This window comes from Cydia strobilella, chromosome 9 (assembly GCF_947568885.1).
Source record: "Cydia strobilella chromosome 9, ilCydStro3.1, whole genome shotgun sequence".
In the NCBI taxonomy this organism is placed as follows: domain Eukaryota; kingdom Metazoa; phylum Arthropoda; class Insecta; order Lepidoptera; family Tortricidae; genus Cydia; species Cydia strobilella.
This window is the reverse complement of record NC_086049.1, coordinates 15,025,275-15,041,816: the sequence shown is the minus strand read 5'-3', so window position 1 is coordinate 15,041,816 and position 16,542 is coordinate 15,025,275. Positions and strand designations below refer to the sequence as shown.

The 16,542-nt window shown below is 36.8% G+C and overlaps 2 protein-coding genes across 3 annotated transcripts in view; one reads left to right on the top strand and one right to left on the bottom strand.

The window, feature by feature from the left end:
- LOC134744353 (uncharacterized) overlaps positions 1 to 15,329 on the top strand; it is a 29,990-nt gene extending 14,661 nt beyond the window's left edge. For both annotated transcript variants that reach the window (XM_063678129.1, XM_063678131.1), the window contains exons 2-5: positions 6,404 to 6,550; positions 8,510 to 8,615; positions 11,536 to 11,667; positions 13,263 to 15,329. In XM_063678129.1, coding sequence (XP_063534199.1) covers positions 6,404 to 6,550; positions 8,510 to 8,615; positions 11,536 to 11,667; positions 13,263 to 13,408 — 531 coding nt within the window. In that variant the 3' untranslated portion in view covers positions 13,409 to 15,329. The remainder of the gene's footprint in view (positions 1 to 6,403; positions 6,551 to 8,509; positions 8,616 to 11,535; positions 11,668 to 13,262) is intronic.
- The window catches only part of LOC134744397 (adenylosuccinate lyase), a 55,813-nt gene that overhangs the window by 38,083 nt on the left and 1,188 nt on the right, over positions 1 to 16,542 (bottom strand). The window lies entirely within an intron of this gene.

The following is a 16,542-nucleotide window of genomic DNA, read 5'->3' as shown; positions in this document are numbered from 1 at the left end:
TTTTCTATTATGTTCACGTCAGAGTGCATTTTATTGCAGAGTAATGTACTCAAAAAATCCCCATATTAATTTGAAAATTTTATTTGTTCTATAATACATACTACCACACATTTCCACATGCATTGCGAGATATTTCATAAATTCTGGATTTAATTGAATATTTATGAAGAAATAGTACCTACAGCAAACATAAGTGACATTAAACAGGTCAAACAGGTGCGTCGCTTACAAGTTTGATGACCAGCCCTCGAGTCTCTACACCATGGGCGTGAATCACGCAATTCCATGACTCCAATATTTCCCTTTCCTACATGAGCATCGTGTCTCGTGTAATCAGGACAATGTGTTATTACTAATTAATACGTCATCGTGTCGTTGGAACCTTTTAGTATTCTCCTAGTTGAAACATATAGCAGAATCGGAAACCGCTACCTACTAATATTTGTATGTTGTTGGGCATGGCATTGGGGCTCTAAAACCAACCAAAAATTTTTGGTAGCGGTTTCCGGCTCAGAACTATCCCTTCGACAGTTTCCATAAGGCATAAGACTATTTTAGGGTAAATACGTTTTAGTTACTCAATGGACAGGGACATCCTCAATGCCGTAATGATATATAATTTCATTTCATTTAATTTCATATATTTATTTTTTTATTTTTCAATTATTTAATATTTTATTTAATGTAGTTTTAAGGATAACTGCCATACCCTACCAGGGTGCCATGTGATCTTTTTCCTTTGTAACATCTCTTGTATTGTACCATGGTTTGCAATAAACGATATTACGATTACAGGTTCGCGTGAATTCTAGAAGTCCTTATACTCTATAAGTAGGCATGGTTAGAATCTTTTAATTTAATTTAATTTATTTAATTTATAATTTCTTTATTTAGATAACTAGGATCCATTGGGGTTAGGAACATGGTGACTTAAAATCTATTGTTAATATTTAAAATACTAATAAAATAAAATTAATTTAAAAATTTACAATAAATTAAATGAATGGAATTTTTTTTTTTTACAATAAATTAAATTAATACAATCAAAATTCGCAATAAATTATTAAAATCAATTAAAAAAGAATTCACAAATAAATAAATAAAATCAATTAAATTAAAATTTACACAATTGACTACCCATGATCATTAAGTTATTAATGTGTTTGTGCATGGGCGAATCAGGCTTTTCTATAAAAACTTTTAGGATGCTGTTAGAGCTGCCCCGCATCCTACTGACTAGCGAGGCAGTTCTTTTGCGCACGATGGCGTGAAACCCGTCTGTACGTGCCTCCGCAAACATTTTAGATGCACTACAGAAGCGGGGCAGCTTCAACAACGCCCGAAAGCCGTTATTATATTGAACCCTCAGGGCACTGAGCGCCTTCTGAGTGCAGTTGTACCACAGGCTGCTCGTGTAGAAGCTCTGACAAAACGCTTTAAATAGAGTGATCTTGACTTGATCCGAGCAACGAGCAAACCTGCGGGCCAACATGTTACTCCTCACCGCCAGTGCCCTGCGTTCTCGTTCAATATCTAAATGATCTTTGAGGTCGTCGGTTAGATAATGCCTCAGATATTTGAAACTATAGACTCTCTGCAATGGTGCACCGTGGAGACAAATGTCCGGCACATTAAGAGGTGGCATTTCCGGTCTTTTACCGGCGGCCTTAAAGATCATGTATTCACTTTTTTTTACATTATATTGTAATCCGTGTCTGCTCGCATAGGACTCGCAAATATTCAGGAGCCTTCTCAGTGCCTTCACCGATGGGCTCAACAACACCATGTCGTCTGCGTAGCTGATGTTGTTTACACAGACACCATCCACGTGACATCCCACATGCGTGTTGCTGAGCTCAGATATAAGCCCATCCATATACAAGTTAAAGAGCTTAGGCGAAGACAATCCTCCTTGTCTTACGCCACACTCTAAACCATACGAGTCTGAACGTGCACTAGCCCATCGTACACAATTGCGCTGATTAGCGTACCAATACTGAAATATGCTGGTCAATTCCGTTGGTATGTTCCTATCCCTCATCTTCTGCCATAAGACGTCGTAGGAAACTAAGTCAAAGGCTTTAGAGAGGTCCAGGAAACATGCGTAGACGGTAGTGCTACGTTCAGTGTAATACCGGACGGCATGCTTAAGGCTCAAAATGGCAGTTTCAGTCGAGAGGCCAGGTCTAAATCCAAATTGTCCGTCCTGAAATTGTAAGTAGTGGTCAAGATGGGCGTTAAGCATGCCATCCAATACTTTGGCGAGTACATTTGCGAGAGAGATTGGTCTATAGTTGGTTTTGTCAGCGATGTCTCCAGTCTTGTTTTTCACTATGGGTACAACAATGGTATTCATTAACTCATCTGGTAAGTACGCATGGCTTAGAGAAAATGAAAAGAACATAGACAAAACTCTCGGCAAATGAATCCCGGCATATTTTAAGTGTTCGATACTGAGGCAGTCACTACCAGGGGATTTGCCTCTAGTCATGTCTCTAATAACGTTTGCTACTTGTTTAGCCGTGATATTAATTGTTGTCCTGTCATAACTAGTCTCAGCATCGATCACCTGTTGCGAAGGACCTAAAGGTGATTTCACCGTGAAATGCTTCCTAAATACCTCCGCAATTTCCTTGGGTTCACTTTGACCTGCAACGCTCACGGGTAGGCCAGGCTTTATATTTAGCTTGTTTGTAGCTTTCCAAAATTTAGTAAAGTTTTTAGTTTCCCTATGCATCGCAATGATATCCATATTAATTTGTTCTTGGTGTTTTATGCACCAGTTCAGTTTACTTTTAAATACTTTACGAGATTCACACATTTCGTCATATATTTTTCCTTGACTTGGTTTATTACAATTAAGCCACATTTTGTATTTATGTCTAGCCTCCCCGTGCGCACTACGAACATGTTTATTCCAGCCACAGACACGTTTATCTCTTTTGGAACTGGTCACATTGGCAACATGAGTTTGAATAGCAGCATCAGACAAAATATGCACAATATTGTTATACAGTTTATTTATTATAATCTTGTGTTCCTTACAATGGCAATGAACACCACAGCAGTTAATAAGTTCTCGAGGAAAATCTATATTCTTTAACTTACTGCTACATATATTATGGTACATATCTATTTGCTCCTCGTTCCTGAGCCCCCAAATAACCTTACTACTTTCTTGCAAACAATGGTTAGTTTTAGTTCTTATTACGTTAAAATTACACTCAACACTAAGAGGCAAATGGTCAGAACAATAAACGTTATAATCTATATAAATATGAGTCACAGTACTCCAGGCGCTCTGTGTGACCACACAATGGTCCAGCCACCTTTTGCTCCCATGCGCATCGCTTACAAAGGTATGGCTATCAGAGTTTGATTTTAAATATTCTAAGTCTGCACATAACCAAGATTGGTCCATACAAAAGTTAAGCAACTCATTACAAAAAAGTTCACCTGGGTGAGCGTTGAGGTCTCCCAAAATGTACACTGCCTCTATGTTACTACTTTCCACTATAGCACTGATTTCACTTAGGCACTCCGTGAAAATTGGTAGGTTATCTAACGACGCGGTCGGCATATACACGCTGAAAACTAAAACTGAACGCTCACCTACGGACGCTTTAATGGCCGCTAAACGAGAACTGCTACACTCCACTACTGACACAGATTTGAAAAGCCCCTTCCGCCACAGAATCGCCACTCCACCATAGGGTCTGCCTCTCAGTGTTCCAGTTGAAATGTCGACGGCTGATTTCCCAAAATATTCAAAGTCAGGATCGATGGTTCCCAGAAATGGAATATCAAAAAGATAAGATGTCCAAAGTGTTGGAAGAGTTTTTAAGTAAAGTCTGGACTCCACAAAAATTCCAACTCTGAGGATTGTGTATGTGTATTGCCCATTCTTTGTAGACTATGCTGTAGATCCTGGCAGAATGTCTTATGATGATGAATTGATGTATAAGTAAATGTGCCATTTCAACCAAAAGGATACTTATTGTCGGTTGTCAATAAGGCGCTATTTCCATATAGCTTCAATTCGAAATCAACCTTATCGACAAGCGACAATGTGGTACCTTTTGGTTGAAAACGTCACAAATACTTATTTTCTTAAGATTAAGATTGTATTTAGATCATTTTGCACAGCTCGCTTAGCTATTCTGATACTTGTTTTATGTGTAGAAGAGAAGAGTGGAAAAACTCTCTTATGTTTTATTTTTCGAAACAACCAACAAACTGTAAAATAATCAATTCTAATGGTGTTCCACTTTATTATGTAAATTCCGTGGATGCTAAACACTAGATTCCATAATTACAGACCTTGCCCATGCCCAGGCGAGACTCGTTCGAGTCCAAGATCAAACAGATATCAGTTCATCGATTAACTTATATATGTGGTATTTTCTATAAAAAGGGACCTTATTGTCGATGGCGCTTACTCCATTATAAACGATGCTCCGATATATAGTTGGTCAAGCAAATCTTGTCAGTAAATAGGAACAAAAAAACTATACTCATCCTTTTCTTTTGGGTGCTAGTACTAGTGTAAGACAAAGATAGTATGACTCTCTCTGTCTATGTTTGAAATGAGACAGTCCCTTGACAAACTATAATTACAATGCCGCGCGACGCTGTGCGGCGTAAGCGCCATCGACAATAAGGTCCCTTTTCATAGAAAATGCCCCATATGCACTTAAAACTAGTCCTAATATTTTTTTACCTACCTATATATATACAGTGTGTGTGAATAACCCGACAACTAACTTTAACCATCTGATTCTGATTGGAGTAAAAATTTAATAACGTGTGAGCTAAAACGAGTTAGTTTGCGCAAAGATAGATATAACTCCGTAATAGATGGATACAGTCTAAGGAAAAAACGTGCCTCGAAAATCAAGAAAATTTGATTCTCGTTCAGAGGGCGCTACTAGCTTTGGCCTACTGTCGTATAGATGGCGTTGACGGTTTTGTTTGTTATTTAACAATTTTAACGCATATCAGTGAAAGAACATGGGTCAAAATCATAAAAATAATTAATGCAAATAAAAAAAAAACATTTATCCATATTTAAATACATTTTATCGTATTTTTATAAATCTTCATTTTTAGTTTTAAAGTGTGTCGACAGATGGCAGTGAATTTACTGGGGTTACAAAATTTACTATGACAGTATAAGTTACTCTATGGTTTGCGAGATATTTATTATTAAAAATGAAAGTCAAAATTATGTTCCATAAAATTACTAGGTACATTAGGTACACTAGTTATTAGGTACTTAGCTTAAGAAAAACTAACAAAATCTATGGATTGTTATGATCTGCAATAAATGATTATTTAATTTAATTTTTAATTAAAACGACAAACCTGAGACCTAAAATTATACAATTTTTATTTTTTCCCATAATACCAATGGGAATAAGTTAGTCTTTCAAATTATTGTTGCCCACTGTATTTATAAGAATACTTAAAATAATTATAGTGACTCTAGAATAAAGAGTCACGTAAGATTTTTATAGTGTCATGTCATGAGCTCATGAGTCATAGATGTGTCCAGTCAGGTGTAACCGCGTATTACATTTACGGAAGAGTAATTTAGAATGAAGCGTGATTGCTACATAAATATAACACATTAAAACTCCTAAGTACAGTAGCAGATTACGAATACAATAAATTATGTGTTTAATTGTAAATATAAGTCTGTACAGATATCGTGCAGATTTTGTAGTAGCTATCTTGAGACATTATTCAATCTGGGTACCTGGGTAAAAACCGAACTACGGATTTTCTGCCGTTCGTATACTTAAAGTTTAAGCGCTCAAAAGCACGATAGCATACCTTTTGAGCGCTTAAACTTTTCTTTTGTTTTACCTGTAGACTAAACATTGCGCAGAAAATTTTCTTAACTACATTATAACCGCTATGAGCCTATATAGGTACGTTCCATTGCCGGGCATAAGCCCCTTCAACTCCATGGATAAGAAGCATTATGTTTAAAAAAATGTTTGATAATAACTTTGTTTTGTAGGTAATTTACCAAAATATTACATCTTCTAGTTTTCGTGTAAGAACCACAGATGCGAATGAGTAGTCCTACTGAAGACTTTCATAAGGATCTGTATCTCATTAGATGCCATATTTGAAAACACTCAAATGTGGCAATGACAATAGTAAAAGTATTAACCAGCCCTTAATTGAGTTCAGCTATAGAATAAAATTAACTTGAATTTATTCTTAGAACCTATTTATTTTTAGTTGTGAGTTACTATTAACGAATGTTTTACGAAAAGAAATGGGAGAATTTTAATACGCCTCTATCTCTCATTTGAGGTCATTATTTTAGTAGTTCAAAGAACTTTTAGAATTCAATTAAAGAACACCAGCTTTAACTTGTGTTTGTCCTCAGGTGTACAACTGGGCCATGTCGGCAGGAGATCGGGAGTCCGAGGCCCAGGCCAAGAAGGGCGAGGAGGGCGCGGGCGGCGACCGCGACTCCCGCGCCGCGGCGGCGCTCAAGAAGAACTGGTGTGTGGGGCTCAGGATAACTGAACTGGTAAGTCTGAGCTCTCTGAGCCGCCAGGTCGGGAGTTTTGAGATATTGGGCAAGGATGAGGTGCGACTCCCGGTGTGTGAAGCACCGCCGATACCGCACGTGGCAGGGTCGCCATGTGGAGCGGTAAGTAAACAACACAAGTATTGCGTAGATACTGACTTTTAGTCAGAAAACGTTACCTATTTATACTTATATTATTAGCAATAAAATAACTTGATTTGTTTCCAAACTTACCCAACTCTTGGTTACAGATTGAGAGAGATTTAAGTTTTGAACGTGTGTAGTCAATGAAAAGCGACAAAATTGAGTCATCTAGGTCATAAGGACATGTCAGAAAAGCACCAAGATTATTGACACATTTTCTACAAGGTCACTGCAACTAAGAAAAGCATCAGATCAATAAATATCGCACTGCAATTATTACTTGCACTGGGAAACTACACCTGTGCCAGTGACCTAGGTCACTGTCAGAGCTGTACGTCAAAAAATATTAAGTAAACAGATATGTAATTAAGTGTAGTTAACCTGCTTTAATACAAAGTAGAATAAAAAAGGGTATAATGAAAATAAGATTCTATGAAGGTGTTTTTTTATAAAATGAGACTGAGCCCGATAGATTTTTATTGAAAATGCCTTTATATTGCAAAAATAATTTCAATAGAGCCAAACTTCATAACTGCTTTACCGTAATTTAAGGACCGAACTTATCCATAACCTTTGCAAATGAGGTAATCAATACAATATGAGTGATATACGTATTCGATGAACCTTCTTTAGCAACGGCATATGACTCTTCACCTTGAGAATGGGTATTGTATCTCAATTAGCGGTACTATGGGAACTTATTGTTCGTTATGGCATCGGTAACATCGCGTAATTCTGTGTTTACACTTCTTATACACGGAGAATTGCACACAATAGCGGCTGTTCTGCTCTAATGCCATGTTCTAGAATGGGATAAGGAATGAATCACTGATCTCAGGTATTTTGACTTGACCAATTGTCATAAAATAATTTTCAGAAATCGATTTTCTGATCATTTCTGAATTGCTTGGACAGTGTCATCATTTCGCCGTAATTATACTTTACGCGTCGCATGATGATCCCTATGACAGCGTCTCCAAGTTGCTTCTGGATAGGCTTAATTTAAATAATAAATGAAGAAATATGTTTTTACTTCTAATAAAAATAATATGTTAAGTAGGTACCTATATTTCCAAACGATGTCTACTAACATTTTACGTGACAGTTACAATACTCCATATAAAAATTAACTGTCATAGGGATCATCTTTGGACGCGCGAGGTATAGTTACGTTACCCGTCGGACATTTTAATTTTATCTGTTCTGAACGGGTTTAGTATTAGGTAGGTACATAAGTTAGAATACATAAAATTGCGAAACTTTTCCGTTTATGGTTGCCGAAGCTAATTAAATAATTTACTTGCGCTGCTACGCCACTATATAATAATAAAATTTCTCCAAAGCTCAACTAAATTTAATTTAATAATGCCCACTTAACTCATAAATTATTTATTATAAAGAGTCCCGACCACCACCATACAAGATGAGTGAAAGTGAAAACCATAATACTATTATCGTTAAAGAAAACGCCGCCATTGAAAATGCTTTTGCGGTATTTACGAATATTCCAGAGACAACCAGTATTTTACGTGCACTTTCACTAATCTGTGCAAATTTGCTTTGTGCGGTTGGCAGACGTGTACCGAGTATTTCTTTAGAAATGGCGGGAAAAGTGACTGTGGGAAACTGGAAATTGGCTGGCAGAGGCTTTGAACACCAAACTTTTTAATAAATAAAATCTAATATGCGAACCGATTTGACTGTAGACATTGTTTATATTTGATGCATTTTTCTTCTGATAAATTGGTTTGCCACTGCCAGGTCCAGATATCAAAACAGGTCACGAAAAAGACTGACAAATTATGTGGGTTTCAGGTTATCACGGTGATCGCCATCGGTCTTGTGACTGGAGCACTAACTTCACCCTACATAGTGCAGTCGAGATTGTCGCACATTGCTGTCATCTTCTCTGCTTACTCAAGTAAGTACTTGTAACATATATATAGCGATTGATATAGAATGTTCTAAGACTCTACATTCTCTACAATATACATAACTGCTTATATTAGACAATAATAGACCAATATATTTTTTATAAGACCGGACATTTTACTTTACATGGGCAATGACAAACAAACGCCTAGTCCATATGTATCGATACAAATCATATCTTAGCTTCTCTACCTACGCCTATCGCCACCTATCGATATATCGAAGAAAACCATGTCAGAAAACTATATTACCTCAATCCTCAATTTTATAATTAAGTATGCTGTATGCAATGCGTATCCGTATGGTATGACTAATACCAATAGATCCGACAACGTTAAGTACTTACTTAATAAAGTCAAGCAAACCTCAGGCAATTAGGACTGTTTGTGCATCTGCGTGGACGGTGAATAAGTGTAATTAAGCGCGTTAAGCTCTAATTTAATTTAAATGTCCATTAGATCGTCCTGAATGTGTCTATATATACCTATATATGCGCGTTATTGTTTTTGTAAATGCCCACAATGATGCGTAAAAAATTACCAAAATAGATAAAAAAAATAACGTTAATAGGTTCATCACATGCGCTTTTTGGTGCGTGACAGCAGCTGTCCTCCATATTCACTAACAGAATAAAACACCAAGTGACCAAGGCCAAATGCCGCTCTGCTCACTGATGCGTGTGTATACCCTACACCCTACTGCAAGTCGATACTGTTCTAACGTATGCATAGTGACGGTTGGGTCATAGACAAATATTTGAATTTTTCGAGAGGTCAATTTGTTTTCAGTTTGAAATGGGTTAATTCGCTTTTTGCGCGTTTTTTTTCATCACTTAAAGATTTTATGATATTATATCATAACCGGGGATAGTTAGCAATACAGTGTGTAGAATAACTATCTAAAAGTACTAAAACCATTCAATAAATAAAACCCATAACATAATATTTTTATGGGTAATATAATTTACAACCCTCCTTTATTGTATAATTTAATGCCAAAAAACATGCTCAGAAACTAGTAAAGAGCATGTCATTTACATGGAGTAACTACTACATTTTCACTTCAGCCAGTTAAATGTGATGGTTTTTCACTGTTTTTCTAAAGCAAAATGACCAGAAAATTGGCAAACCTTGTTAACACGGTCCGTGTGAAACCGTGACCTAATTAACACAATGGTATTTGTTGTAATCATTCAATTTGTGGTTAATTGTTAAACTGTCGAACGTCAAAGCATTTCCATGCTTTATCGGAGGCGAATGAAATCGCAACAATTAATCATTTAGGCCTTAGAATCCCTTTTTTACCGATAAACAAATATTTATTACTTAATAAAAAGTTCAGGTTTTATCTTTTGATGATACTATGTACCAGAACCGGATATTGGATAGAAGATAAATCACGTCACTTTAAAACTAATTTCTCGGTTAATCAAGCATTTGATTAAGCCAAGAGGCAACAAAAGGATGTCAATCTGTTCAAGTCTTCCTGGATTGAATTTTATTTACAAGGTCCGATAAAATATATACATACTTTGGCAAGCCAATTTTGTCAGTAGAAAAAGGCGCGATATTCAAAATTTGTATGAGAGATCAATCCTTCGCGCTTACATTTTTCTAATTTAGGGGCCTTTTTCTACTAGACCAGGATCGCTAGAACTGTTTCGTATGCATAATTATTAGACCGCAGTTTGACTTCTGACCCTTATAGTGGGATTCCTAGGTTCCTAGAAACGAAAAGTGGTGCCGTTACCACCACCAGCCAAAAAAACCCCGTAAACGTAAACGTAACACCGATGTCATTGCCTCTTTACGCAATTTCAAATTACAATCAGTTTCACTGTAAACTGGAAAATCGGTTCCATTGAACTTTGCGTGAAAGTTGTAATGAGCAACTTCAGTGACGAGTAATGAATGATGACATTTAATTACCGGACTTAGGTCTCAATACAGTGATCTATTTCCTTCGTGCATTATTAATAATAATAATTAATATTTTATTAAATTATTCTAACAAAATTATTAATACACAATTACAATAATATGGTTTCGCCAAACTGCTTGACAGTTTGTTGGCGAAATAATTATAGAATTATGTAAAATTTCGTTCTTATTATAATCATTTTAGTTTTTGAAAATATTTTTTTATCAGGTCCATTGGCTATATCACTAACTAACTACTAACTAATATGGCTCAGCGACCCAAAGAGGGTCTTGGCCTCCGAAACGAGAGCCCTCCACTTTTCCCGATCCTGCGCCGTCTCCTGCCAATTATCGGCTTGAAGCTGTCGCAGATCCGCTTCTACACTGTCTCCCCAGCGGTATCTGGGCCGACCCACCGGGTGGCCACCAGTCGGTCTTCCTAAGTACGCCCTCTTGGCAGCCCGATCCTCTCCCATTCTTAATAGGTGACCGAACCAGCGAGCCAGCGAATATCACTAGAGTAGCTATTTTATACTGTACTGCTATGGTATGCAGGGTAACGATATACAATTGAAAGTGTTTTTTTTTTTTTAATTGAGCCGACTTTAATATTTTAAGGTTTTGGTCGGAATCTACTGCCCTTGCAAATATAGTCTAGTTTAAGTGTGATTTCTACCATGTCATTTGCCTTTGATGTAACCGTGTAAAAAAATACAAAAACCTTTTTAGGGTTCCGTACCCAAAGGGTAAAAATGGGTCTTAGTAATAGGGATTACTAAGACTCCGCTGTCCGTCTGTCACCAGGCTGTATCTCATGAACCGTGATTGCTAGACAGTTGAAATTTTCACAGATGATATATTTCTGTTGCCGCTACAACAACAAATACTAAGAAGTATGGAACCCTCGGTGGGCGAGTCCGAATCGCACTTGACCGGTTTTTATTTGTATTAGCCTCCTCTTAAGAATTGATAACTAACAATGATCTACAGGTTACATCATTATCACCGGCATCCTGATCCTCGCGCGGTTGTTCGGCGAGTCGGCAGGATGGAAGACGTCCATCGGCTTTTCTGTGCTCGGGGTGGTCATGTTCACCGCCGCTGCAGCCGTCATTTTCTATGGTAAGTCTCTTTGTCATGTTCAGACTTAAAGCTCGCTCCAGACTACGCTGATTAGCGAACTAGACTCCACACTCGCGTTCGCGGCTTCGCGCCGCGATTCGCGCAGGAGTGTGGAGGGACCTTCAGACAAGCGTTCTTTTCTGCGCGTATGCGTATACGGTCGTTTCGGCATTTAGCGCTTTGGCCTGTACGGGCCTTGACTACACACGCTTCCAAAAACGCGTTTATACGCGCGTATAAAACGCTAGTCTTAAACCGCCCTTAGGGCTAAGGCTCCTACAGACGTTGCAACAAATGACATGCGATTTTAGATAGTTGCTAGCTGAGTAGGAGCAACGAATTCAATCGATCCACCACATGCCGCATTGGTATTGCAAATTATGTGTGATTATCGGTGACGTTTGGAGAGGCCATTAGACGGACTCGAGGTACCTACATGAGACTGTTAGTACGCCGGTTTTGGCTACTAAAGGAGGATACAGTCATAGAATTTTTTGTTTCATCGGGACAAATTAGGACTTGCACTTGCAGCAAAACAACTTTGCTCTCTGTGGTTAGTACATGGTTATTATGAAGTAGAAGTTATATTGATAAACTTACGTTGTTTTACTTCACAGACTGCAAAGGTAATGGTGCATGAACGTTGTAATACGATACGTCTATGGCTCTATCTATGTTCTACTACGTTGTCTATGACTAAATAGAAATATTATCGTACCTATGTAAACCGGTTTGTACAAACGAAAATCGCAAATATTACGTGTCCCGTGTCCTTATAACTAGCGTATTAAATCATCATTATCATCAATAGCCTACGAGTCCATAGGTATAATATGTATAGACCATCAAACACTGTCAAGTGGGAAACAACGTTTTTCGCATACTAAATAAGAATAGAGCAAGGTGCTAATGGCGCCTTATCAAGCTTAGGTACAGAGCAAAAAAAATTGCACACTGGCAGATAGCTGCTACTTGCTCTTAGGGGACTGCAAACAAGACTGCTTAACTATCAGGTTTAACGACCGATTAAAGACAGTTAAAACAACTGTATAATATAATTATTATGCATGCATTGCCTTCGGTTCCTCTGACCCCATAAAGTGCAACGCAATTAACACAGACTCCTGGGAATGCCATAACTTCCGTTCCTTTCTATTTTAACCTCCATGCCGTTAATGCATGCGTGAAACTGTCCCGTATGATATCCGGGAGTTTATGGTCACTCATACAATTAATGAGAGTATTAACAACATTATAAAATACAGTTAGAGACACTAATCGATCGAGGACATATCAACTGATTTCTGTGCGCTCTATCGAAAGTATGAAAACAAATTTGAATCCTTTCACATCTCTTAAAAAGTACATAACTATTACATGAAAAATCTTAAAGAATTACGTGGATAAATCTAATTGGGAGTAGAACCACGCAATATCATTTAATTTACATGTTGATCAACGGCATTTACTCTGATCCTTAGTCCAGGCATCCAGACCAAATGTATATATTAGGTATTACGCTCATATTCTCCCTGAATTGATCCTTAATCCATTCTGCCGTTTACAAAATTACAGATCTATTTTTTTAATTTCAGACTGGCACACTTCGTACTACGTAGTAGTCCGACCGAACAAGCAAGCTTACGACCTCCTTCTATCGTCCGGCGTGTTCGCGGTTCTTGGCGCGGCGGTTTTCATGTTCCACGCCTTCTTCACTTTCCGGAAGGAAGCAGACATTTAAAAAAATAACATCGATAACTCTACTTTTACTATGTATCAGAAATGCCAGTACTGTGTCAATCTATTTAAATTTAAAGTCGATACAGAGATATGGAACGCATTCTGTATGATCTTTAATCTTAATTTTATCTCTTTTATTAACTGCCCTGTTTAATTTATAATTTTTATTTAAGTTTAGTATTAGATATTTTTATTAGCTCTGCTGGGGGCATAATGCAATTAATTTGTAAATAATTTATTAAGAAACCGTGAGTTGTCCTCATTGAGTAGCTATAAAAATTTTCAAATACAGTTTTATTAAGGTTGTTAATAAAGTCAACGTATTTTAAATCTTGTCCTCTGTAGCAGCTCAAGTAAAATGCAGTTTTCTTCATGGCAGCACTTTTTTAAATAAATCATTCACTTTGGCCGAGGGAGTGCAAGTTACGTAAAATTAAGTTTTAGAATATTTTTCGTAGTATGAATTTAGTTTTAACTTCTTGGAGAATGATGTATGAGGTTTTACAAAGACGGTATTATGTGCAAGAGACGAAATATAAATAAATAAATACTAAAAATATCCGGTGAAGGCCTTATTCAAGTCAAAAGGGTTGTGTAAATGTGGTTTTGAAGATTGATACTTCTTTCTAATAGGGGCGTTGTACGGCTTAGTATTTAAGACTTTTTAAACCAACGAGTATTACTTAAATATACTTATAGTTGGTCAAGCAAATCTTGTCAGTAGAAAAAGGCGGCAAATTTAAAAATGTAGGCGCGTAGTATTATCTTCCCATGGAACATTAAAATTTCGCGCCTTTTTCAACTAACAAGATTTGCTTGACCAACTAAATATACCTTCCTAACTTTATTTATTTTTAAAAGAAAACCTTACATTAAATTAAAAATGTTGAACTTTTTTTAAATTTCGCGCGTATGATTATTTTGACATCTGCCACAGATAGAGTAAATTACCTCTAAATTACGATACAAAAGTGTAGCATGCGTGCGACCATAAACAATTTATAGTAAATACAATTGTAGCAACTTAGAAAACACTTTGATTGTATTATGGGCATTTTGACGTGTTTAACGTTGCATGTTTTTTAATTTGTTTCTAATGCTTTACTAATAATTTATTATATTGTAATCGTAATGTTAATACTGAAACATTCCGCTAAACCCAAATTTATGTTATTGTGTAAGTGCGTGTCGTATACAGACATGAATAAATTTAATATGTTGTAATTGGACCATGTAGCCCGCTAGCATACTTCATAGAAAAGTTTTTAGAACTAGTAATATACTCGATGAGAATTAGTAATGGGCAGACATAGGAATCATATATAAATAGCAATTGATTAATCATGACTTATATATTTATGCATAACTAATCAGATTCATAAATAAATGAAAATAATTCATTTCTTTTTTTTTTCATATAAGTAATTTGTAAGCATTTAAAGACAGATTAAGGTAAGGAAAAAGCTAGGTGTTGCTTTCGAAAGAAATCACTTTATATTAATTTAAGTTATTTCATAGGTTTATGTTAAATAATTATTACTTTTATTGAAAGGGAGAACCAAAGCAGTAATCAGTATCCGTCCAGTAGTAGTTTTAGTTCATTAAGTTTCCTTTCATTTTAACCTACCTTCACCTACTTACATGATTCTGTATTTCTGTATCTTTTGTAATAAATGACATCAAAATAGATTATTTTTCATCATCAAAATAGGTTATTTAATAGTTTATTTGGTATTTAATCTAAGAAAAATAAATAGTAATGTAGATGCATGTAAACAGTACACTGGCGCTAATGTTACCTTATTTATCCACGACCGCAATAAAAGGTACCCGCGACACGCACAGATATTTTAAATAGAATATTATTGTATATAATACATTGTATCCGTTGTAATTGTTTATTTAATAAATATAATGCAAAATGTTGTTTTCCTTTTTTTTGTATACCTAACAGCTCAGAGAGGAATAAAACTGTTTTGTATGTTTACATTATTTTACGGAATTTATATAACACACTTTTTACAGGTTGTAAAAATATAGTCTTCTTATTATAACATATTTACAAGCGTTAAAAACTACTTGCTACATATTTTTCATTGCACTCTATTGCCTAGGTAATAAGGGAGATGGCTAGCGCTACGAAACTGATAAATCTGCTTGTGAGCGGATAGTATTGCGTGGTATTGCCAACTATTGGAATCATTAAAAAGTCACCAAATTTAATTATTAATTTTTTTTTTTTTTTAGTTCAAGGTCTAAAACCTATGCCAGACTAAGGGCCAGTTGCACCATCCGCACTTGACAGACTGATCAACGTCACCCGGTTTACTATGAAACTTTACATACAATAAAATTTAGCGAACTCTTTAATGTTTGGAAACTGTTTGTCATCGTTAAAGAGTTCGCAAAATTTTATTGTATGGAAAGTTTCATAGTAAGCCGCGGCGCGCCGGGTGACGTTAATCAGTCTGTCAAGTGCGGATGGCGCAACTGTAAAAAGTAGATTATCTTTACTGTTTAACCCTTAAAATTACTTATAATTCACATATATTATGTATAAAGCAATATAATCCATTTACAAACAATAATTAAAACTAATAATCTAAAACTAATAAACTAAAGGTCTAATATGCGCCTCCACCCTGCATCGTACCCGGCTCAAAAGTTCCCATGATGCCTGCAGCATTCCCTCGCTGCACTGCAATTGAGATCTGTTGAACCAGGTACGATCCAGAGCGGGGGTCGCAGCCCCTCTCCCGTAGACGCCTCCCCAGTTCACCAATCAGACGCCGAGCCTCAGAGCCCCAGGGCCCCGCGGTTTCTATTGCCACCGGCACGAAGTCATAGCTTGATTCCAGGGCGGAGTATTTGGTGTGCTTTAGCTTGGCGGCGGATTCCGCCGCCGAGCCAGCACACCGTGAGGTTTGCCTCAGGTGGGACGCGGCAAAGGTGCTTACACAAGTCGCGTCCCACAAGAGACAACGCCCCCTCCGCCATAGAATCAAGGTCAGTCCGTCCGGCCTTTTCCCGTCCGTACGGCTCAAGCCAGGGGGCTCCAATATGCATGGCACGCTAGCCGACACCATTAAAATTAAAATTAAATAGTTATTTGTTAAACAAGGGGACAAATTGGTT